This window comes from Molossus molossus, unplaced genomic scaffold (genome assembly GCF_014108415.1).
Source record: "Molossus molossus isolate mMolMol1 unplaced genomic scaffold, mMolMol1.p scaffold_m16_p_11, whole genome shotgun sequence".
Lineage (NCBI taxonomy): Eukaryota > Metazoa > Chordata > Mammalia > Chiroptera > Molossidae > Molossus > Molossus molossus.
In genome coordinates, this window is record NW_023425346.1 from 78,333,489 (window position 1) to 78,359,014 (window position 25,526).

The 25,526-nt window shown below is 43.6% G+C and overlaps 1 protein-coding gene across 1 annotated transcript in view; it reads right to left on the reverse strand.

Annotated features, from left to right (window-relative positions):
• The window catches only part of MYO3B (myosin IIIB), a 425,394-nt gene that overhangs the window by 239,450 nt on the left and 160,418 nt on the right, over window positions 1-25,526 (reverse strand). Inside the window, exons 10-21 of the mRNA XM_036253347.1 lie at window positions 24,207-24,303; window positions 23,167-23,283; window positions 21,787-21,891; window positions 19,408-19,491; window positions 18,393-18,595; window positions 13,567-13,665; window positions 12,885-12,999; window positions 5,389-5,515; window positions 4,381-4,591; window positions 3,529-3,676; window positions 2,166-2,319; window positions 956-1,044 (exon numbers count right to left, since the gene is read on the reverse strand). Of these exons, the coding sequence (XP_036109240.1) occupies window positions 956-1,044; window positions 2,166-2,319; window positions 3,529-3,676; window positions 4,381-4,591; window positions 5,389-5,515; window positions 12,885-12,999; window positions 13,567-13,665; window positions 18,393-18,595; window positions 19,408-19,491; window positions 21,787-21,891; window positions 23,167-23,283; window positions 24,207-24,303 (1,549 nt within the window). The remainder of the gene's footprint in view (window positions 1-955; window positions 1,045-2,165; window positions 2,320-3,528; window positions 3,677-4,380; window positions 4,592-5,388; window positions 5,516-12,884; window positions 13,000-13,566; window positions 13,666-18,392; window positions 18,596-19,407; window positions 19,492-21,786; window positions 21,892-23,166; window positions 23,284-24,206; window positions 24,304-25,526) is intronic.

Below are 25,526 nucleotides of genomic sequence, written 5' to 3' on the forward strand. Positions count from 1 at the left end.
TAAGCTGCAGCTGCCTAGCTGCCCTTGGGGCCTCAGATGCTTTTGGGGATTGTGTACATATGTAACTAAATTTGTTTTCTCCTGTTAATATGTCTTATATCAATTTCATCATTACACCAGCCAAAGAACCTAGAAGGGAAGAAGGAAATTTATCTGCCCTTCCACTTGTATTGGACTGCCTTTCAATCAATCTTCATTCAAGCTAAATTTATTTTAATGTCATGATATAAATTTGAAAAGTAATTTCAATAAATTTCAACAAAACAATCCCAAATGTCCTTTATTGAACCCCTACCTCTTTTCTGGACCCAGGGCCTCCGCAGACCCCACCAGAACCAATTAGCCATCATTCAAATGGCTCCTTCGAGAACAACTTGAGCAATGAGCTGTTGGCTCTGGGACTAGAGAATTTCCAGACTCAGTCACTAATCTATTTCAGGAACTGGAAGTTGAGACTGAGGCATACTGTACGAAAAGTCGAAATTTCAGTTAATGGTGTAAAAGCTTAACATCTGGATGACAAAATGAGATTTTTTTCATTTAGACATTTTTGGTGTCCTGTAGACATATACTCAAAGTGCTAAAAACAGAGCCCTGTTGTGATATTAGCTCTCCTCCATGACCTACACATCTCCGAATGACTTCTGAAGGTGAATATTCACCACTGAACACTGAAAACTGTAACATGTTTTCCCTCTGAAGAGCTGTCACTTCGAGGCCAGATCTCAGGTGAGGAGCAGGTGGCAGCTGGCCGGCCGCCCCAGTGAGAAATTGCTTGTTTGCCAGGGGCAACGTTCTGTGAGCGGCACCAGGGAGAAAGTTGGGGAGCTGTGATTAGGTGTTCAAGAAGAATGAATAGGAGAAAGAAATCTGCAAGCAATTTCCTGAGTGGCACAGACACGGTGCCATGGACACCGCCGTGCCAGGCTCAGCAGCGATGCCCCGCCCGGCTCACCTTCCCAGCGTAGTGCTGAATGCCGAAGCGCAGCTCCACTCCCCTGGGCCTCCAGAAGTACTTGCAGCGGAGATTATCTTCAAATTTATCTGTGTGGGTTTTCATGTTTAAAAGTTATGACGTGAATCGTTTCCTCCATCAAACAAAAACACACTCCTTGTGCCGTGAGTGACCCAGAACAAGGGGTCTCAGAGGGGCCCGGTGGGGAAGGGGCCCCTAGTGAGATGGGCATTCTCGGTACGGCACTGGCTGAGCTGTTTCGTGCTGTCTTCGCTTTAGGCTGTGTTCTCAGATCTCACGTTCCGCTCTGAGAACTCTGAGCACAGGGCATGGACACGGATGACACCAGAAGTCTGGCCAATTAGCGTCAGAACCTTGAAGATATCCCCTGGAAGGCACAGAACTCGCCCTGGCAACGGGTGACCATTTCATAGATAAAACGAAACCAATGAGGGTGACAATCTCAACTCCCCACAAATCATTTTCCATCTGGAAGAAAGGCTTAGCCTTTTCTGTTCTCCCACAATGACCCATCTGGCTATTGTGACTGAGGGCCACCTCTGTGTGCGGGGTGGGGTGAAGTACTGAAGGGATCAAGGCTTGGCTGTGGCCTCGAGCACCTCCCAATCAAAGTGAGGGCCAGATCAGGTCTGGGGACAAGGAGGAGCTCAAGAGGAACAGGGATAAGAGGGCCTTTGATGCCAGGAGGAGGTGTTTCATTGTCACTCCGTAGAGAACAGTAGTTTAAAAAAGGTGGCTTCAAACAGACTACATTAGCTAGGATGTCCAGGCCAGAGCGGGGAGTATGAGCCTGGCAGCCAGGAGACCAGAGAGGCTTCTACACAAACTTGGACTAGAGGCAAAGCGGGGTCCAGACGGAGACGTGAGAGCAGGGTGAGAAACGGAGGGGAAGCAAGTATTGGTTATGGGAAACAAGGGAGAAGAAGGAACACAAAAGATGTTGACCCGGGGTAATGGTACTTCTGCTTGCAGAAACAGGACCGTGAGGAGGGTCTGAGAGATTTACTTTAAGATACAAATTCTACCGAGACATTTGCTGAACATTTCAATTCCTTAAAAGCAGGGTCTATACTTTCACAAGTCATCAGGAGGCCAAAATACACAGGATAGATCCATGAAACCGCATGCATTTGAAGACATGAGCCAAGTTCTCTTCTGAGCACATGTGCCTTTCCAAAAAGGTACCTACCAACCAGGGTCTGATCCGTGGCTTGGGGAAACCGACTTTCCTCATCCAAAAGTGCAAGTAGCCCCAGGGGTTTCTGGAGGAACATATCCAGGAGTGGCCGATTGTCCTCGTACTCCACAGGTGCAGCGTCAACACCCTCGTTCTGATACTCCATCTGGAAAGGAACGGAGTGTGAATCTCTCCAGCCCCAGACGGGCCTAGGTACCTCCAGGCTGCTTTGATATGAACTTTCTCTGTCTGGCAACCCTGGTCACACGTGGAGAACGGGGTGTGCTTTTTGTTGGTGAAGGGCTCTTCTGCGTGTAACGCTGTTAAAGCTACGGGTGGCCTGTGGCAGGCAGCTAAACCGGCAAGAGAAGGCATGGCTCTCTGTCTCCCAAACAATAATTTGGTAACTTCAAATTTAGAAACTGATGTAGAAAAGAAGCTAAAAGTCAATTTTTATTTGGGTGACAAGTATGGTTTAAACCAGGGAGAAAGCAGACGTCTATCTTCTGCAGAGGATTCTGAAAGAGACTCATCTGGGACTGAAAAACTAGAAAAACTCCAGACTTCCCTGGGAAATAAACGGATGCAACCTGGACTGAAACAAGGTGGAGTTGTGTGCAGGGTGGATAGGGAGAGCAGTGCATAGGGATTCATCCAGCACCGATGATAAAACCAACACTGGACTTTTCACTGCATGTCTTTGTGTTCCTCCAATTAGATCACAGTCTGTGTCTTCGTTTCTGCATTAGAACGGGGGCTTGGTCAGCACGCTTCTTTCCTGCAACTCCTCATACAGGAGAGTCTTGGGGTTGGGGTGGAGCATGTGTCCCCCTAGCTTGACACCCTGTTTTATTTACCACTGAACTCATTGGGAAAAGACTTCCATTTCAGAGAACCCATCTTCGTCTTCCCCAGAGACACCCATCCAGTTCCTGTGGGGCCTGGTGAGCTGGAGGCGGGGGTGGGGATGGCCCATTTGAGAGCTGAGAACAACAAGAACCTGTGTCCTGAATTCAAGATCACCCCGTGCCATTTTGGACATGATCATAGATATTTTTAGTTAACTAAAGTAGAAGGAAATCCAGCATTTAGGGCAATACACATGAAACAGTTTGGAAATCACATTTAAATAATTAGCTTGGCACCAGCTCCACTCAAGGGAGGATATGCACCTTTCCACAAAAATCAAGCCGTCTTTTATTTTTCAGTCTGAATTTAAACCGTTGATTTATTTTGACAGGACGGCCTCACCAGTGGTTTCTTTTCTTTCGAGCCTTTGACCTGCTAGCCTGACTAACAGGGTTTCTGCGGGCAGCTTGGAGACACCGCCCCCCAAGGCTGGCTGGCTGGCTGGCTGGCTGCAGAGTTCACGTACCTGCTCAAGAGCAAACACGTGCTGATTGAAGTAGTACTGGATTTGCTCGTTGGCAACGTTTATGCAGAGCTGCTCGAACGAATTTCTCCTAAAGTTCTCGAATCCAAAAATATCCAGTATCCCCACATTCATGCCATCGGCTGCACTACTGCACGAGAGAGAATACAACCTTTCAGGGAGGGGTCACTCATCTGGGGGACGGCGAGGACGTGCGTGTCCCCATATTCATCAGTTATGTACCCTCTCCTGGGAAGCAGCGCCCTGCCGCCTCTACGGGAGAATAGTCCGCGTCTTAGACCACTGGTCCCTTTAGTCTTTCAACGGTATTTCCAACTTTGTTTTTAAGCAGCAGAATCTTTAAAGTCTTACTCAGGAGCATCATATAGAAAGAGACGAGGAGAAACTGCTCCGAATTGGCTGCAGCGGCTGCTCATTCATGCTTCCACCTCCCCACCCACGACAGAGGTCGTAGTGATAATAATGTAAGACACTGTGCTTCAAAGCTTTTCATGACACGTCTCAGTCGACTCTAAAACAACACTATAAGGAGAATATTATTATCCTAATTCTACACATGAGAAAACCGCCACTTAGGACTCGCAGCTGACCGAGCTGTGGAACCGGGACGCACACCCTGGTCCTGTTCCCTTAAACACCGCCCTGCACTGGCGTGACCCCTGCCTTTCGGGTCTCACCACGTCGGCTCTGCTGCACCCCGAAGCATGTCTAAAAGGGGAAGACCTGGGAGCTTTGCTAAAGAAAACCCAAGAGCGATCGATTGCTTCCTCTTGCAAACTGAGACTCGGGGCTGACGCAGGCTCTTCTGAGACCTCCGCTCCCGGGGGGACTTGCCATATGTTTTTGTCAGGCTGCAGGAGTGTATTGATGCGATTTACAATCCAGCTGAAGAGCCTCCCGTACAAGGCTTTGGACATGGCATCTCGGACGTCTGCGGCCCTGTCCACGGTGTTGGCTCGGATGATGGTCTCCCCCCGGGTGACCACGCAATGTGAAGTGAGGGCCTCCTGGAGCTCTTCAGGGCTGATGCAGAGAACAGAGGCAGCTGGAGCGAAGGGCAAGGAAGACACGGGAGGGCGAATGTCTCCATCCATTCATTCAGCTGGTCAGCATTTATTCGACACCTCCTCTATCCCCAGCCTTTCCAAGTCAAAGATCAACGAGCCAGCTCCCTAACCCCAAGGAGCATCCAGACGGACGCAGTGTCTCCCAGACTGTGCTGACAGCTCTGCACAGGGGTTAGATTTTAAAAAGTGGGAGGAGGTAGTGTTGGTCAGGTAAGTTGGAGCAATTTCTAGAGACTATAGTCTCCTCTTAGGGAGTCACAACACACATTAGTATATTAAAGGCTATAAAAAGTGCTGCATTTGAATATAAAAGGTGTTACTTTGATATAAATGAGGTTAAAGCAAACAAAACAAAACAAAACAAAAGAACTCAGGATTCTCATTCCTTGTGCCACCACTATGACTTGTAAAACTAAAAACAATTAGGTGCCTGCTCTCTCCCCTGCAGTTGTTGACTCAGTAGAATCAGAGTGGGTCCCATCTCTTGCATGATTTAAAAAAATGTGTAGATGATTTTCAAAAGCTGCCCGTGTTGGAAACCACTGCCCAAAGGTACCTGTCGTGGAATTCTTTTCTGCAGAACAGCTATTGGCAGCTCATGGAAAGAACACTGATATCCCATGAGACATCCTTGGGGAAATGTTGGTTACTGCGAACACTCAGAGCCCGTGGAAGGACCAGCAACAGCTGCACTATCATTTATAGTCTTAAAAAGCTGCCAAAGTGAAAGAAAGATGTACTTTGGCAACACAGTGCACAGGCATCAAATAATTACCATTTTCCAAAGCTTCGACATTGGGCACCTCACTTTTATCAGTTTGATGTTGAGAAGAAATGGCTGCAAACTCAATGTTTCCAATATTCAAAATCCCAGCCAAAATTCTGTACACCGAGTGCACCTCCTGAAAAGACATCAAGAGCCATGTTTGAAGGTGATTACCAATGAAACCAACAAAGCACTAGCACTATGGTGGGAACTGCTAGTTGTCACCAAAGGCCATCCTTCTTCCCCTTTTCTTGGCACACAAACAAGTTTTTTTTTAAATGTTCTTATTGATATTTTTAGAGAGAGAGGAAGGGAGAGAGAGAGAAATATCGATGTGAGCGAGAAACATTGATTGGCTGCCTCCTGCATGCTCCCTACTGGGGATTGAGCTCGCAACCTGGGCATGTGCCCTGACCAGGAACTGAACCGGGACCTCTCTGTCCACTGAGCCACACTGGCCGGTGCAAACCAATTTCTTAACCTCCCCTGCAGTTAGGTGTCACTGTATAATTACATTCTTAACAAAGGAAAAAGTGGAATGATGTGGGCCACTGTGGGCCTGGCCTTATGGAAGCCAGCATACCTCTTCCGTGCCTTCTTGCCCATTATTGCTGGCGGGACCTCCCAGCAACCCAGCCTCAACCAAGCCATGAATTAGGATGCCTGAGACCAATGACTGCATGAAACGGGCTTGTTCTGCAACTTGAACCTCTTACCTTGGAGTGCTTCTATAAGAGAGAACTGATCTTCTTTGTTCTTTAAGCCACTTTTATTCATGTACCCTAACTAAAACCAGCTTCCAAGTTCAGGAACAGTTATTTCTTCAAAATAAGAGAGGAGATGTTTCCTTAACCTCTTTTGAATATAGTTCTTAGGAAACAGTTGGCAGGGCACTCATTAATGGTTTGCTAGAATATTTTGAAGTTAAATGATGGAGTATATAGTTATGAATGAGGTCAGGGAATATTTTGAGAGACTCGATAGACATTACCTGTGATATTGTGATATAAGAAGAATTATGTAATATTTGGTCTTCATACGGATTTCTGGCACAAGAACTTTGAAAACTCTTGGAATTTTTCTGAGTGACAGGGATGCGAGGTGTGTCCTTTGTTTTTCATAATAAGCCCCTTTCAACCACACCTGAGTCTTTCCCAGTGTGGTGACTCTTGGAGAATGGCAGCTGGTTTCCAGAGAAACCAAACCTGTGATTAACGAGTTAGAACTTTTAGCCAAACCCTGGACCTCCAGGGAAGGGAGAAGGGCTGGAGACTGAGTTAACCATCAATAGGCAGTTATTTAATCAGTCATGCCTATGTAATGGGACCTCCACTAAAACCCTAAATGATAAGGCTCGGAGCACACCTGGCTTGGTGAACACATGACGGTGGTGAGGGAAGTGGCCCCCCGTCTCCTAATACCTTGTTCTGTGCACCTCTTCCATCCAGCTGTTCCCGAGTTGTACCCTTTCTAAGTAAATGGTAACAGTAAGTAAACTGTTTTCCTGAGTTCAGTGAGTCCTTCTAGCAAATTATTGAACCTGAGAAGGGGGTTCTTAGGAATGCTCAATTTACAGCCAGTCAGTCAGAAGTAGAACAACTCTGGGAGTTGCAATTGGTGTTTGACGTGAGGGTAGTCATGTGGTACTGAGACCCTAACTTGTGTGATCTGATGCTAACTCCAGGTAGACAATGTCAGAGTTAAATTGAATTGGTTGGTGTGGGAGAAAACTGCACATGCTTGGTTCCGAAGTGTTGTAAAAAGAGTTCAGATGATCTGCCTGGACAGTGTGGCTCAGTGGTTGAATGTCGACCCATGCACCAAGAGGTCACCAGTTCGGTTCCCAATTGGGGCACATGCCCAGGTTGTGGGCCTGATCCCCAGTGGAGGCGTGTAGGAAGCAGCCAACCGATGTTCTCTCTCATCAATGTTTCTCTCTCTGTGTCCCTCTCACTTCCTCTCTCTCTAAAAATCAATAAAAGAAAAAAAAATTTTTAAAGAGTTCAGATGATCTTAAGTCCTACTTTTACTTTATTTTTTTACATTTTTTTTTTTTATCCTCACCCAAGGACATTTTTGCATTTATCTTCAGATAGAGCGGGAGGGAGAGAGGGAGGAAGAGAGAGAGAAACATCGACGTGAGAGAGACACGTCTAGTGGTTGCCACCCACACGACCCCAACAGGTTGAGACAAACTGCAACCAAGGTACGTGCCCTTAGCGGGAACCAAACCTGGGCCTCTCTGGTCTGCGGGCCGACGCTCTAACCACTGAGAGAACTGGCCAGGGCTTAAGTCCTACTTTTATATTGAAGTTGAATACATAAGTAGCATTAATGGTAAAAAAAAAAAAAAAAAGTATGTTTATTTATTTATATATTTGCATTTCTGTAGGAGAGACCATGAAATATATAGCCAGGAAATTTCTGCATCTATGCTTATAGATAGCAAGAAGTACTTCCACAAAAATACTCTGTTGGGGAACTTGATTTAGTACCACACACAGCAGCAAACTAATAGAAAATGTCATCAGACCACTGACAAAGTATTGTCCCCAATTGAGCCTTCCTGTAAGCATTACTCAGTAAAGCCAAAACACGGAACACAGACTGTAATAGTGACATCTGCTGGATACCTGATAACGCTACAAAGACAAATGAGGATTTTAAGCCAGGCTCTACTATACATAAATACTGTTCTTTAAACTTCTAAATCAAAAGCAACATGTCACGTTTCTGATGTCAAGAAGCACTGTTTTAATCACACTTAAGAATGGTTAAGGGGAACACCTACCAAATGAGTTTTCTGGGACTAGCCTGGATTTAACATGACAGCACCTATTACCTTGATCAGTACAGTGTGAGGCTCAGAATGAAACTAGCGAGCCACTTCCCAGAGAGTAAGAGACAGCAGTGAGTTCTGTATCTGTTATTTCTACATCCAGTTATCTCAAAAATATATTTCTTCTCACACACACACACACACACACATACATACACACACCCCATATATGACAGTACAAGCCATGAAACCTCCCAAAATAAGGCGTCCAGGCATTTCACCATGGGGGTGATCATCCCCGAAGGAAATGGCGGTTTTCACCCCGTTGCTTCTCTGGCAATATCCTCTTCTGCATGATGCTCACACAGGTCCTCTTTTAAAGAGGAAAACTATCTATGACCTTCAGCAAAAACATCGGCATTCACATGCCATGTGAATGATCAAAGTTAATAGTCTCCTACCTCAGGGAGGGGACCTCGAGAAGGAATATCGAAGTTCCCGTAATTGATGAGCTCCTAGCCTTAGGAGGCGCCCTGTGCTGCACTCCACACTGTCCCACTGGACTCCATTGGCCCCACCCGCGGGTGAGTGAGTTCTTCCTTTCTAGCCCAGGAGCCTATATGGACTCTTGTGGTCAGGTCAAAGCATCACCCCCATACAGTCATGGTAGGGTTCAATCAGTAGTACACCCCCACACAGTCATGGTAGGGTTCAATCAGTAGTACACCCCCACACAGTCGTGGTAGGGTTCAATCAGTAGTGCGTCCATCAGTGGGGTTTCTCCCTCAGTGCTTCTGAACCAGACGCCCCTCCTTTCCTCCCACAGCCGCCCTGGGGTGGATTTTCCCTGCCTCGCTTTGCTCATCTCCAGCTACAGAACCTTTCCTGCCAACCCTGCCTTTCCTACAGAATCTTGCTATGGTGCTCTATCTTTTTATTTTATTTTATGTTATTTATTTTTTATTCCTCACTCGAGGATACTTTTCTATTTGTCATCAGATACAGTGGGAGAGAGGAAACAGAGGGAGAGAAACCAGAAACATCGACATGATAGAGCCACATCGACTGGTTGCTTCTCGCTCGACCCGACCAGGGCCAGGGTTGAACCACAACCAAGGCACATGCCCCGACCACAATCGAACCCGCGACTCATTGGTCTGTGGGCCAACGCTATAACCACTGAGCCAAACCGGCCAGGGCCTATCTTTTTTTTTTTTTTACCAGTTTTCAACTTTCTATATGATAAAATGAAATCACCTCACTCGGGACAGGAAAAATCATCAAGAGACTAACACCTCCTCCAGCTGGGTTCCCCGCTGATTGCTGATAAGTATGAACTCAGGTTCACCACCAGTCAGCAGAAGGGGGAGGAAACAGCATCTCTCCATCGAAGCCACATGCAGGATGCATGTTCTCTGCTTCTTCTCGGGAGACACTCCTTGCACACATGTAAATCTGGTCTCAGCAGCGTTGGGGCTATGTGGGAAGTTGAGGGAACTTCGACTGGAGCCGCCTGGAGGAGTCAGGTCACAGGCCATGGTAAAACACCGTCGTGGTTTCTCCGGTGCCTCCTCACATGCATTTGCCTTCTCAGTGTCTGCCTTGCTTCTTTTGAACGCCTAGTTTCTCACCAGTTCTTCCCTAAGCAGTGCAGCAGGCCCAGGGAGGGCCTTCTCTCGTACAAGATCTCTTCCAGTCCCTTTATTCAGCTCCCTTTTCATAGGCTCACGTTTGAATCTTGAGTCGATAGTTGATTAAACTTTTTCTTTTTGTATGTCAATCATACAGCAATTCAGTGGGTTTTAAAGGTCGATGGAAAGCCCTACTGTCTGTCATTAGACACTGGAAGTCCCCAAGGCCCCCAATTCACATGTTAACATATAACCTTCCGTCTCTTTTCAACAGCCTGTCCCAATTCATCATTGATTTCGAAGAAAGGAAAACGAATTGCCCTAACCTCAAAGCCTTCCACCTAGCTCTTCAGTAAAGGGGGTCTGCAGTAACTGTCCAATCTTGACCAACTCATAATCTTCCAAAAAAGTTTTCATGTAGGATTAGATATGGACACACCTAAAACTCTAATATGTTATGATATTCCATATACCAGCAAGGCAAACATAATACAGGGTGGGGCAAGAGTAGGTTTACAGTTGTTTGTATGGAAAATAATACAATAATTAATAAACAAGAATGCAAGAATAAACTCTGTGCTTCGTGAACTCACAGCTGTAAACCTACTTTTTCCCCACTCAGTATTAAACCAAAATAGTATGGTTTGACTACAAAAGAAAGAATTGAAAGCACTGATCTTCATAGCAGGGTTGTAAGTATATCCCCTCAGCCCTCCTCAAGGAGCCGTTATTGTTATTGGAAGACTCCTACGAGGAAACTGTCTTTACAAACTCAGGGTCAAGTGTTCTTTCAGATACTTTTGGCTAATGTCCCAGAATTATAATTCATGCTCCTGAGTCCCCACTAAAGTTTGCTACTCATAATTTTGCTATAAGAGTTTGGGAAAAACTGAAGGAATTCCTGCAAGAAGCTAGTGACATTATAAGAAAGGACAGGGGCCTTGGCCAGTTTGGCTCAGTGGTTAGAGTGTCAGCCTGTGGACCAATGAGTTGTGGGTTTGATTCCAGCCAAGGGCACATACCTCGGTTATGGTTGGTCTGGGTCAACCGATGTTTCTCTCTCTCTCCCTCTGTCTCTCTCTCTTCCTCCCTCCCACTCTTTCTGAAGATAAAATGGGGAAAAAATATCCTCAGGTGAGGATTAAAAAAAAAAAGAAAGAACAGGGACCACAATTTTATTAAATTGACCAGTTCATTTGAGCTCTGTCTAGAAGTGTGCATCAGAAAATTTTAAGAAAAAGTTCTGTTATATTAGCTATTTGGCATCTTCTTCCTGACTACAGTCAACTGAATCTTTCTGAATTTAGTCACATGACTTTGAATTTACAAACAGAGAGTGAGCTAAGTTAATTCAGCAAAACAGGTTGTCTATAGAGATATAGACAAAGATATTACCAAAAAATTTAGGTAAGATCTAGCCTCTTCCTTCCATGTCCAAGGTTGCTAATTAATATTAGTTTATTTCCAGTATGAATTAATCTGGGACATGGTATACACAAATATACATATAATTATGTTCTGGTGATTCACGTAACAGTTCAGACCAGGCACAAAGTAAGAATGTTTATCACCTTTTACATGTGTGTCTTTTCATATTTACTCATGCATTCATCCATTCATTTCTTCTGTACATCCTTTTTTTTTTTTTTTTTTTGCACAGGAATTAGGATGGCTTACGTCAAGAATATTTAGCATATTTAATTTCTTCTGCTTTTAATTTTATCTTAAAACAGTATGCATTTTATTATTATTTATAGTACATTGGTATTATTGGAAAAGCACCACTATGTACTTTCATTTAGAATTAAGACCAATCTCTTCACAGTATTCTATAGCCATCACTGTACTCATTGAAAGCAAAATATTAGCCCTATGGCTGACTCCTCTCTTGCCCTGTACCCTTTTAAGGAAGAATGCCCCTGAACACATTGGCTGGCCCAAGAACCTGAAATGGTTCCACGGCCATCTCTGCCATGCATTTTTGAGAACAGCAGCTCTATAAATTAATAACCATAAAGGTCCTTTAACAATGCTGGAATCTGCTTAAATGTTCTCCTCTAAAGAGCCCAGGGAAATATATTTCTATTTTTATCTGACCTTTGGGATTTTCCACTGTCTGTCAGTTTAAAGTCTGTGGGAGGCTGACAGAGAAAATTAACAGCTGGCTAAAAAAAAGAAAGATACTATTATAACTAAAATCAACGATGCTGGGGAGGGAAGGCTGGCCAAACTCATTGGATAACAGAAGCAATTCTTTATCCAGAACGGCTGTCCCAGGGTAACTCAAGTGTCTCGCAATCTAATCCCTTAAGATTTAACACTCTCACCTACCTCCTAATCATTCACCTCCTTTGTTGGAAAAGCAAAAGAATCTGTATATTTTGCCAAATTGATGGCATGAAGCCCAGAAACTATGACATAAATGTATCACAGAATACTATTTGAGAGCCTAGGGTTATAAATATTTTTTGTCACCCCTAGCATATATTTAATAGAGACAGCCTGTATGATAAGAGAAGTAGAGTACTTAGAGCCATAGTTAATAATGTGCAACTGTGTACCATGGAGAAGGAACTGACTGCAAGTTGAAAGGTTTAAATTAACTTGTCTTGGTGCTCAAGGAACTACTTGCATAAATACATTTCCGTGGCTCGGGTATAACCTACCTGTTCCTGTTCTCCTATTACAAAATCCACTGTAATGGTTGGAACAGCCCAGCTCAGAAAAGGACGGCGCCGTTTTGGCATTTGTTAACACAGCGGCAGTGAATGAATGACCATGACAACAACTCATAGGCACATGGCACTTACAACAGTACTTCTCCTTAAATGTTCACCTGAGCCTCTTGTTAGGATGCAGATTCTCATTCAGTTGTTCTCGGTTGGACCTGAGAGTCTGTATTTCTAACAAGCTCTCAGGTGATAACAATGTTTCTGGTTCTAGGGTCATACTTTGAGTAGTGACACCTTATGATGTGACCAGTGTGGCATCTGAAAAATAAGTACCCTGCCCCAAGTTGGAACATTCAAGTCCCGACGCACTTGGAGCCACTGATATTAACACTTGAGTTTCCTTCTCTCCTGACTATCACTTACCTTGTCAGTGAAGCCTATAATCCTGAAACAATGCTGAATAGCTTCAAATTGTCTTCTATAAGACTCCTTGGAAGTTATGTCATGCATCACCCTTCCAGCGTCATCAGCTATGTATCTACATGGAGTATGACAAACAGAATGATCACTGACTTGCCAAATGGCACCCCAAACACCAGCACATCATTGGGCTCCTCTGTGCAGGGGCGTTTGCTGGTGCTGCAGTGGAATATTGGTGTGCATGGCTGAGTGAAATGCCTGCAGCTGAGTTTTGAACATTCTAGAAAATGCAAATGGTGAGAGGCAGTCCCTGCCATCTCATCCTGGATACTTCAATTAAAGAGACTATAAATGTCCAGTAGGAAAACAGCTCCATTTCTTTCCATATTTTGTCAACTGCTAGTTATATATTCATTGAGAATTAGCAGTCAAGCCCAGCAGGTGTGCTCAGTGGGTTGAGCGTCGTCCCATGGACTGAGAGGTCCTGGTTCGATTCCTGGTCAGGGCACGTGCCCAGATTGTGGGCTCGATCTCCAGTAGGGGGTGTGCAGGAGGCAGCTGATCAATGTTTCTTTCTCACATTGATGTTTCCGGCTCTCTCTCCTTTCCTCTCTCTCTCTCGAAAAAAAAATCAATGAAAACTTACTTTTAAAAAAAATTAACAGTCAAAATCCCTGATACTTACCTAGGAGGCTTTTCCTCAGGAAGTCTGAACTCAAAAAGTTTCTTTTGGTGATACAGACCAGCATAAATATAGTAAAATATGTGAAAATTTTTCTCTCCCCTGAGAAAAATGGAAGAGGGGACATTATTAATAACATATTCTGGACTTCCACACCCCGCTAATGTCTGTGCAATATATTATTCTGTAGTAAATTTGAATTTTCAGGCAATTAAATATGCTACATTCTAATTACAGAATAGTAACAGTGATAGGATTAGTACAGTAATTGTGACAATGTCACATTATTAAACACACTTAGGTTTACTGTACACAGAAGGTTTTACAGAATGGGACATTGACAGATAACAGCTCAGGTTATGTGTGCTTAGAGACCTTTCTATTCCAGTCCAAATGACTGTGCGTCTGTGCCACGCCCTCTGTGAGCCCGTGTTACTTCAGAGACGACGTATAGCTCCGAGCTCAGCCACACTCCCTGCTTTACTGGAGCCCCAGACAACAAGTAAGTGGCTCACCAGTTCATACAGCAAACTAGGGAGTGGAACTGGTCTCAAACAGAGGTCTTCAAACTTTCAAACTGGTACTTTTTCAAATACAATTCAAAATGGCATGCATCAGTCTCCCTGGCCCCCTGCTGTCCACCCTCTTAGGCACCCAGGCCAGGGTCCTTTCAGGTAGGTGCTACTCTAAGTGTGGTCTATGGACTGCTGTCAGCTTAGGACGAGATAAGGAATTAGAAAGTACATGTCTAGACATTTTTTAGCAAGTGACATTGCCGTGACATCTAAGAGTATGATCATTTTTCTGATAATTCATTTCAATTATATTTTACAAATGTATTAGTTCACAATGGGTTGTGAAATAATGTTTTTTAAAAAAATTAGTCTGTCAGCAAAGATAGTTTGGAAGCCCTGCTCAAGATCCCTTTGTTTTCTCCTTAGGAAGATAGTCTCTTCTGGTACACTCCCAGAACTCAGGCAAATCCTCACCTTGGCCAACTTAACTCTATGGAAAGAAACCTTGTCTTCCTTCTACTCCTTGTCCCTATTGTGACATGGGTTCCACTCTTTTCTTCAGCTTCTCCTGGATATCCTAGTCTTCCTCTGGTTGCTTATCCTGTCAAAGCTCTTCTGATGATTCCTATTTCTGCCCTGTATTCTAGATGCCTCTACTTGCCATTCCTCACTCTAGTTTATTGAGTGCCAATCATAGCAGGCACTGCATCAGATGCAAGGGATACAGGACTCAGAGGACTGAGGTGCTTTGAAGCTCCCTTTCTAGTGATGGAGTTAGATGACTCAACAAGGAAATTTGTGATGAAGACTTTGAAAGAGACAAACAAGGAGCTAAGATGAAGAATAATACTGGGGGGGGGGGGTAGGGATACTTAAGTCAGGGGAAGGACTCTCAGGAAATAACACTTAAGTCAAACTCTGAAGCATGAGAAGGGTCTGGAAGGAGCCACAGAGAGAAGGGGAAAGCATTCCAAAGAGAGGGCGCAGCCTATACACAAAGGCTTGGAGAGCAACACCCATGTAGAACCAAAAGAATGATAGTGAGATGGGGGTAGGCAGGCAGGCAGGGCCCACCCACACAAGGACTTACTAGGCCATAATGGGGATTTTGTTGATCAATCAATTAGAATTATTTGAAGAGGTTTAAACTGCAGCCAGGGTGCACCATACATGTATGACATGAGTAATTTATGTTGAGAAAAGTACACTCTCGCAGCAGGATGAAGACTAGATTGTAAGAAGCCAGGATGGACACAGGAAGACTAATTAGGAGGTCTAGGTGAGAGAGCGAGTGGCTTGGACTGGGTAATGGCTATGATGATGAAGAACAGATATATTTTGGAAGAACATCGAAAAGAACATCCTGACAGAATGAATGAGGGTGATGAGGAAAGGGACCTGGAGTCTACCTCCTAGGTTTGTAACTTGAGCGTGTGACAAGGGTGGCACCATTCACTGAGACAGGAAAGCCTTTCGAGGGCTTTATGAACTGCAACGCCTGCCATGAATGTCACCTGTTCTTTAACCTCTGGTAAATGTGCTTTGTCTTACCCGACTTGGTCTTATCTTCTTATAGCTTATTTTGCAGATACCTCTAGGACTCAGCTCTCTTGAACTTTGCTTACCATCCATTCTTAGCATAATTTCAACTTGATTTTCATCCCTGTATCAGGATAGGCTTGGTTCTGTTGCAGTAACAAACATCCCAAGATCTCAGTGGCTTAGCTCAACAAACTTCCTTCTTGCTCAGAGTACATCCATTGGAAGGCAGCAAGGAGGGGGAAGGGCTGTGTTCATCATAGTCACTCATGGGCCCAGGCTGATGGAGCAAACACCACCTTGAACTTTGCCAGAGCTTTGAAGGGTCTTTCTATTAGATGCTCATGTGACCACATCCAGCCACAAGGTACCAAGAAGGGGAATCCCGCTATGTGCCCAGAAGAGATCAGAACCAGAAAGGTCAGCTGAACAGGACTTGCAAAGGTCCCATCTTCTACTCATCCAATGTCTTCAGTCTATTTTACTCTGTCAGTGCTATTATATTGACTAAATTTAATAATAAAAATAAGTTATGGTTTATTAGATACTGATTATGTTTCAGATTTATATTTGGTATATCAGATATCTTCTTATTTAACTTTCATAACAGCCCTGTGAGGTGAGCTTTACTACACCATTTTTGCAAATGAGGAAAGTAAGGTATAAGGATATCTATATTAATAAACAACATGCACCGTAAGTGACATAGCTGTGATTGGAACTCTGTTCACATTATCTTTGTAAAAGACCACTTTATATTTGGACACAGAAACTGCAGTTTCCACTGTCAGCGGTAGCTCCCTAAACTTTAAAATCACCCAAATTTAGGGAGAAGGAAATGAGGGACCTCATAAAAATTAACCAAGAAGCTACAGGGAAGCTAAAATGACTCTAACTCTATCCTTCTGTTCATTTGTTTACTTTTCTTCATGTCATCCCTATTTTGTGAGAAAACTGCAAGTGTGTGATAGAAGAAGATGCTTGGACTCTTAACCTAGAACAAGTCCTGTGCGTTCTACTTGCACAATATCTCTGACTTGTCAGCTCCTCTTCATCTCCATTGCTGCTGCTACCATCTTAGTCTTGTCCATCATTCTCTTATGTGGACTTGGCAGCAGGATCCGACAGCCTCAGCACAATAGTTCTCCTCCAAACCACTCACCCTACTGAAGCCAGAACAATCATTTCCAAAAGCAAGTTGGGTTTTGTGACTCCCCTTCTTGAAAACATTCAATGGCTTCCAATTGCCTTTAGAATAAGGCTCCAAAGAATAACTGCATTTAGCATAGGTTCCTCAGCCTGGTTCCAAAGCCCTGCATGGTCTGGTCTCAGTCTCATCTTTGCCCCTCTTCTCCCTCCTCACTCCTTCCCCAGCTCCTTGGCTAACTCCTAGTGATCCTCAGGTCTCAGATACAGTGTCTCACACACAGGAGCCCCCTTCTTCCTGGCCTAGGTTCCTTCTCCTTCACAGCACCTTACACTGCTTCCTGGTACTTAGCACAATTGTTCTGCATTTAAGGTGTTCTACATGTAAGATGCTCCTCCAGCCCTCCCCATGCCCCATCCACTCCAAGCTCCATGCATACTGGACCTTGTCTTTTTTGTTTACTCTTGCAACCCCCGAAGTGAGCACAGCACTGGCAGGAATTATATATACAGCAAGAATTCAATAGATCATTACTGAATAATGAGGCATGATTGGAGCCATGTTCCTGAGAAAGTCTGGTGTCCTCCAATAGCAATAACAGGAAGAGTGGCTAACTCTGACAACACATACCGTATCAGGCACTTTTTGTTGTTGTTGTTAATCCTCACCTGAGGATATTTTTTCCATTGATTTTTAGAGAGAATGGAAGAGAGGAAAGGAGGGAGGGAGGAAGGAAGGGAGAAAGGGAGGGAGGGAGAGAGGGAGGGAGGGAGGGAGGGAGAGAGAGAGACAGAGAAAGTCAGAGAACTCAATTGCCTCCCACACATGCCCCTACAACCCAGTACATACCCTTGGGAATCTATATCTCGACTCTTTGGTGCACGGACCCACACTCTAACCATTGAGCCACACCGGCCAAGCCATACCAGGCACTTTTTTTTTTTTTTTTTTTTTGGTACGTGCCCCTAGTGGGAACCGAACCCGGGACTCTCTAGTCCACAGGCTGATACTCCAACTGCTGAGCCAAACCGGCCAGGGCTACCAGGCACTTTTTAAAGAAATTTCATATAAACAAATTCATCAATCTTCACAGCAAACCCATGAGATAGGTTCTAGTAGCATCTTTGTTTCACAGGTGAGGCACAGAGAGGTTAAGTGACATACCCAAGGTCTGGATTTGATCAATATTGCTATACTGCTCTTCTTAAAAGAAAATATTTTTCCTCTCTCAATCTAGAAGAAAATATTAACATGTAAATAGTCTCAGTGCTTTTGTTTTTTTATAGCAAGTTCAATTTTAAAGGACCTAATGGTTTTTAAAAATATGTGCAATGTTGTTCAAGTCTGCCTGGTATAACCAACTCAGGAGAAATGGGCATATCTATCCCAAAATACTCCCACCCCAGCCCTTGGTACTATGCTTGTAAACATATTTTTGGTAAGAAATCACAACTTATCCTTTGCTCAAATAATTCCATGCTCCTAGGGAGGCTGGGGTGTAGTGGGAGGCAGGGGGAACATCCTAGTTATCAGAATGCTAAAAACAAGAGTAAAATGCAGCAATTAAAATTCCCAAAGCCTCCTGGTCTATATTGCAGAGCAAGCCAGTGATAAAATAGTGCACCTACACTGCCTGTTTTATAACTCTGGACTTTTCAAGGAGATATTCAGAGATTCTTGCGCCCATCACAGCTCCGGTTGGTGTAAACATCATTTCCAGATACTTTCCAAAACGGCTGGAATTGTCATTGATGGCAGTGCATGCATTTCCAAAGGCTTCCACCAGGGAGTTGACTTGCAGAATTTTCTCTCTCAAGGTCTGATTATTGGCCTGCACCAAACAGAGAGCAGTTACAAGGAGCCTCCAGAAACACTAACCCAGCAAATTTGCCAGGCACCCTTCCTGCCCACAGAATTCACATTAGCGATACTTTAGGGACGAACTGCATTTGGCGCTGTTTTCTCAGAAGAGCAACTCACCAGCCATAGGCATCAGATGATGCTGGATTAGGTCATCAGTTTCTATGTCCAGCCACACTTATTTAAAATCCTTGACAGATAAAATGCCTAAATCATTTAGAGACATTTTAAAAAGATATCCTGTCATTTCTCTTAGTCATCTACTTTAATATTCATAAAACTCATCTATAAAAAATATTCCTTGCATTTTTTCTTAGTCTTATAATATACTAATTCTAAGCATAAGGAACTTGTAGACCATTTTCAAGTCATTCCTTCAATGTCCATTTCATCAAGCTGAAAATTTTCATTTTCTTCAGCTTTTGCTGAAAGATTTCTACTTTCCAATCCTTGAATCCCCTTTGTGGCTCTCCATGATCCTGTTCCTAATGTTTAACCACTTTTACAACGTGACGGCTAAATGTTTCTATTGCATTAAAAACATAAAAATTAATTGCCAATAATCTAGTAAATCCGTGCTGGCATGCTCGTTCTCACTATGCGAAAGGAAGATGGCATGCTGACATCTTAAGAGCCCTAGCTATCAGGAGGCAAACATAACCAAGATGGAATGTTTGTATGCAAAACCTAAAGATAACCAAAGCAGTATTTCCATCATTTGCGAACTATGCAGTTACTGTGCAGCAACATCTACCCACAACCCATCAAGCAGGTAGTCAGTACCTTTCCCGAGAAAGTCAAATGCTGAACAATCAGGTGGGCGCTCTCTGTCTTCCCAGAGCCACTTTCTCCGCTGATGACGATGCACTGACAGGAAACAGAGTGTCGGTGAGGAACGCACAGCTCGGGGACCTGTGTGTTCAGCTATGGTTTTCGTATGACATCAACCACTGTACCCCTTAACTTTTCACTCAGCAATGCATCTTTCCTTCTCAGTATAGCGAAGGCTTCTTCAACCATTCCATAGCTGTCTGTTGCTCTACTGTATAGACATACTACAATCTCTAACAACTCCCATATAGTCTTTTTCCTTGTTATCACAGACAATACTGCAATGAGTAACTCTGTATATAGGTCATTATATTTATAGGCAGGTTCATCTATAGAATAAATTCCTAGAAATGGGGTCATTGCATCAAAAGGTATATACATTTGCATATTTGATGGATAGTACCAAATTGCTTCCCATAAATGAAAGGCTTGTTCCCATATACGAAAGTGCCAATTCTCCTGCAGCCTCACCAAGCAGAGGATGTTGGATTTTTGTCAATCTGATAAGCAAAAAATGGTAACTCAGCATAGTTTTAATTTGTATGTCTTTTATTATAAGTGAGGTTAGGTATCTTTTCATATGTTTAAGGTCATTCATATTTTCTTTTCTTGTGACCAATTCATATTCTTTGCCTATGGCTTTGTATTGTTGGTCCTTTTCTCATTCATTTCTAGGAGATGTTTACATATAAAGGAGATTAGTGGATACAGTATAATAAAAAACATACATTTGGTCTTTGTCTCTGGTTCCTGGCACAGAGTTCTTAAAGCCCTCAGAATTTCCTGAATGATAGGAATGACAGGACATCTTGTTATTCACAAACAAGTGCCTTTCAACCAAACCCAACTGCTAACCAAGTGCTTCAAGGTGGGGTTTCAGGATGGGAGCTGGCCACAGAAAGACCAAACACAGGACTAGAGGGTGGGAACTTTCAACCCCTCCATCCCAACTTTTAGGGAGGAGAGAGGAGCTAGAGGTGACTGAGTCATAAAAACTCTTGATTAACAAGATTAAGAGAGCCTTATTTTGATGTGAACGTGCTGAGGTGCTGGGAGGGTGGCGTGCCCAGAGAAGGCATGGATGCTTTGCAACACCCCTCCTCTCTATATCTTGCCCTCTGCATCTCTTCCCTTTGGGTGTTCCTGAGTTGTAGCCTTTATAATAAATCAGTAAGTGTAAGTAGTGTTTTGCTGAGTTCTGTGAGTCATTCTAGTGAATTATCAAACCTGAAGGCAACTGTGAGATCCCCGAATTTGTAGTCAGCCAGGCAGAAGTGTAGGTAACCTGGGTACCCCATTGACAGCTGGCATCTGAAGTAGGGGCAGTCTTGTGGGACCGAGCCCTGAATCTGTGAGGTCTGTGTTCACACCAGATATTGTGTCAGAATTAAATGGATTGCACAGTTGGACATCTAGTTGGTGTCGAACAATTGGAGAACTAGTTGATTTTGGAAAAGACAACATTTGGTGTCAGAAAAATGACAACATGGGCAACTTCTTGAAAAACACATATATAACTCCTCATTTACTTCCTCCCCATGAACTCTATGGACACTGCACAAGTCTCTGGGAGGAGCCAAGTTTCTAACCTATGGTGAATCCATGTATCTGTGCACTCCATTTTGTAACTTGCATGGTTATTATTTCATCTATTCTTAAACAAATCCAAAGCAGGGACTTCACAGGTCTCAGGAAATATACACATAATAATTCTCTTGTAAAATTTCCTCACCAAATTAGATTATTTCTATTTTAAGCAGAATAAAAACACAAAGGAAAACATACATATTGAAAGCAAATGAAAGGTCCAAGTTTGGATATACTGCCACTATGAGGTCCAGGAAGTTCTAACATACGGGTTAGCGTTGTGTTTAACTAGCACTGAGTGTAAGGTTTGTTCAGTCTTGACCAAACCCATCAGTTTCTCAGCAGCTGAACAGTGTGCTGCGTGACCACTGTCGATCTGAGCAGTGTTTCATACAAAAAGGACCAGACCATGAAAATTCTGAGACCTAAACAGGAATGAACTTCATTTGTCACTCTATATCCTGTTTTATTACAATCATTGCATGTCATCAGATTTGTGTCAGCTCTATATCCTTATTACATTGTATCAGGGAAAATAATGCTCTTGGCATGAAAATTTCGTGTTTCTTGAGGAAGATTTTCATGTTCTCCTGCTACTCTGGCAGGAGTACTATTTCATTTCCTACTACCTTGAGCCAATGGCAGCGACCAGAATGGAAAGTTTTCAGGAAGACTTAAGAGCTGTAGAGGAAGACAGAACACATCCTCCTGTGCAACTTGAAGAAAAGGAACGTAAGTTCTTACCTGGTCTTTACTGAAAGTAACCATGCATTGGTAAGCAGCATCTGCGGATGCAAAGATGTGGGGGGGATTTGAGGCACGTTTCACCCCATGATAGAGTCTGGAAAACTGAAGAAAAGATAATTAATTTAAAGAGCCCATCTAATACCTTTACAATAACCTGGTTATTATTGAACAAGAAAGGAGTAAAAGGAAGATGAGCTAATTTAATACTCCAGGTCTATTCCCTGCTGATTGGTGGGGGAAGGGACTGAATAAAGGAAGTTTAATGCACGCCCAGTAAGGTCTGAGGACCATGGGAGGTGCCTGACCTGTCTGTCACACCTAGAACCCAGCCAGTGGCCAGCCATGTGGGACCCATATAATGGATTAATGGACTGAATCTAGCTGATGCCTGATCTGGACTCAGCTGCATCATGGAGCGGACACTCTGGACTCTGGCCCTATTTCTAACTTTGCCAAATCTACAAATGCCCTTCCAGGACTGGACTGAGGGAAATGGGACACTTCAAGCCCAGAAATATAATTCCATGCCAATAAAAGCCATTCGTTCTCCTGTGGGGGCTTATGAATATACTTATTCTGACTGCACCCCAACCCTCCTGCCCATGAGTCTTGGAGGGATCTGGCCCCTCTTCCCTCTGGTAACATGTCCACTCTCCACCAGATCTTTAAGTGCTCCAGCACCTGTTGCCCATGAAACCAAGTCTCTGTCACTGATTAGGGGAGCTGTTGCCTCAGAAAGGCTGTGAATCACAGGCTCTGGAATATACAGGCCTGAGTTCCAATCCCAGTTCCTCACTTACTGGCTTCATGAGCTCATGCAAGGGAGTGAAGCTGACTACGTTAAGTCTCCTCACGTAGCAAATAGGCTTAATAACAGTACCTACCTCCCAGGGTTGTGAGACGCAAACCAGGTAACCCAGCGCCTGTAGTAAGCGCTAAATGAATGTTAGCTATCCTAGTTACATTTTGTTTTAAAAAGTTCCCCCAAGCCTGGCCGGTGTGGCTCAGTGGATTGAGTGTTGTCCCATGGACTGAGAGGTCGTGGTTCAATTCCTAGTCAGGGCACATGCGCAGGTTTTGGGCTTGATCCCCAGGAGACAGCTGATAGATGTGTTTCTCTCACATAGATGTTTCTATCTCTCCCTTCCTCTCTCTCTCTTAAAAAAAAAAAAAAAAATCACAATTAAATTATTTAAAAAATAATAAAAAGTTCCCCCCAAATGTAAGAATTCCATCTGTGTTGCATTATTACCTGCGGTTTGGGATACATACCCCTCAGGTAGCATAGATTTATTCCCACTGTTTCCTTCTTTTCATTTTCCCTTGTGATTTTTAATTCCCTATTAAGACGCAACATGCTCTTAAAGCACTGTTTACCTGCGGTGAGTATATGCTTAGATTCTGGAAGGGGTTCAAGGCAATTAGGATGTCTCCAACATATGTGTAAATCAGCAAGTCCACATAACGCTTCTGCAGCTGACGAATGATTGCATCCTACGAAGAGGATAAATGGCACTGAGAGTAAACATTCTTTCCAATCAAGGGAGAGATTCTAAAAATAAAAACAAACACTCTTACAAGAATATTTTCCTCTAAAATATGAAAGTAGTCCATTTAAATCGTACAGTGACATCAAGGATTCTAAAAGCAGAAATCTGCCTTGAAATAAGAAAAAAAATAGGAATATCGGAAAGAATTGGTCTCGCCTGGGATAGACATTGACTAGCCAACAAAGGTTTTATTTGTTATTATGAAAAACTTACTTCACCCGGTCAAAATGTTCTACTTAGAATTTGACTTAATTCCTATTGATAAAGTATCAACAAAATAGTAACTTTATTTCTTAAAGCACCACACTTAAAATATATGTGGTGGGAATACAGAATTGAACACTTTCATATTATACTTCAGTGATTCATGCATTGCAGTTAAGGGTCCCCAGAGTCAGAATCAAGAGAAGCAGTCCAGTGTAATTAACAGCTCTATTAAACATGCATAGTTTAAATGGGGATTACCACAATTTTCAAATTTAGAATTCAAGCTATATTAACTTCACCATTTCCCTAAGTGAAGCTCCTCTTTATGAAAACCAAACAATGATCTTAATCTAAGGGTTAAGCTGCACATTTCTTTAAACAGAAAAGAAGTTTCAGCTCATATAATATATGCACATCAACGATGTAAAGAGCTTTATTGGAAAAATCTAAATCCTTTTCTCAGCAGTATTTAGGACATTTGGGGGACCATAAAAGAACACGACACAGGATGTCACACCAACCAAATGCTCCTTGAGCTTCACCAAGGCTATACAATTACATTTTCAAGTGACTTTAGGAGAATATGGTCTACAACAGAAAGGTCAGACCATTCTCATGAAACAAATGTCATCTGTGAATTATCTACTAAATATTTAGTACCTCGTCCAGAACCTCTAGATTGACCAAATCATCCTCAAGGCAGTATTTTTCAGCCTCTTCCACATGATAGGGTCTCCTGGTATGCATCCTTTCACGCCTAGAAATTTATCCAAAGAACATTAGCACTAAGACAATCAGTAATGTAACAGAAAGGGGTCAATGACAACGTCTCATCACAGTCTTATCCCATGCAGTCTTATCACAGAGACTTAGAGAGAGAGAGACAGGAAGAGCAAGTCCAGTCCAAGTCCCCAAGCTCTCTCCCTGTCTTGTGGGACTCCCAGGGGTGAGTGAGCTCCAGAGCTCCAGCCTTTCTTCTCCCATAGTAGGCATATTACCAGATGGTATCGACTACTTACATCTGCTTTTCCTAAATGCCAATGCCAGGCTTCCTCGCATTTTTTCTGTTCACTGGTAGGCGTATAGTTTTCACTGGGGCACTTACCTTGAGGTCCCCTCATGTTAGCCACCAGTACCACCTCCAACTTTTTGAGAAATTTTCAAACTATAGAAAACGTCATAGAATAGTATAGCAAGTACCAATAAACCAACATATGCTTACATTTTTGTGTTTTTGTTTATTTAAAATCCCTTTGTGGGGGACTTCCGGTCAAGATGGCGGGTAGGTAAACGCAGTATCGCATCCTCCCACAACCACATCAAAGTTACAACTAAACTACAGCACAACCATCATTCAAAACCACCTGAAATCAAGCTGAATGGAAGTCCTACAACTACAAAATTAAAGTAGCAGCTACATCCAGACTGGTAGGAGGGGTGGAGGCAGACGGGCTGGTCCCACACCCACGTGTGGCGGATAAAAATCAGGAGGACACCTCGGCTGGGAAGGTCTTCCCTGAGGATTGAGGGGTCCCCGTCCCACACCAGGTGCCCAGCTCAGGGTTCCAGTGCCAGGAAGAGAAGTCCCCATAACTTCTGGCTGGAAAAACCAGCAGGAACTGAGGTTCAGGGAGGCTGAGGCGGCTGGAGCCTCAAGCAGCTCCTCTTAAAAGGCCCGCGCACGGACTTATCGGACTCTCTCCCTCTAAGCTTGGAGGGGAGGCAGCTCGAGGGGCACCAGAGACATACAGGGAAGAACTGAGCTGTTTGGCATTGGCCATATCTGGGCAACCTGGCTCACACTGGTAGCCCCACCCTGGTGACTCCCTGAGGCCCTGCCCCATCCAACTTTCAGGCCCACCCAAGCTGTTGCCAGTTGCTTAACCATAGGATTGGCCTGTCTGGGATCCTGCTTCAGGTTTTCCTAAGTTCTTTCAAACAAGCAGCATTTGGTCTCAGCTAGCCCCATACCTCTTGTTA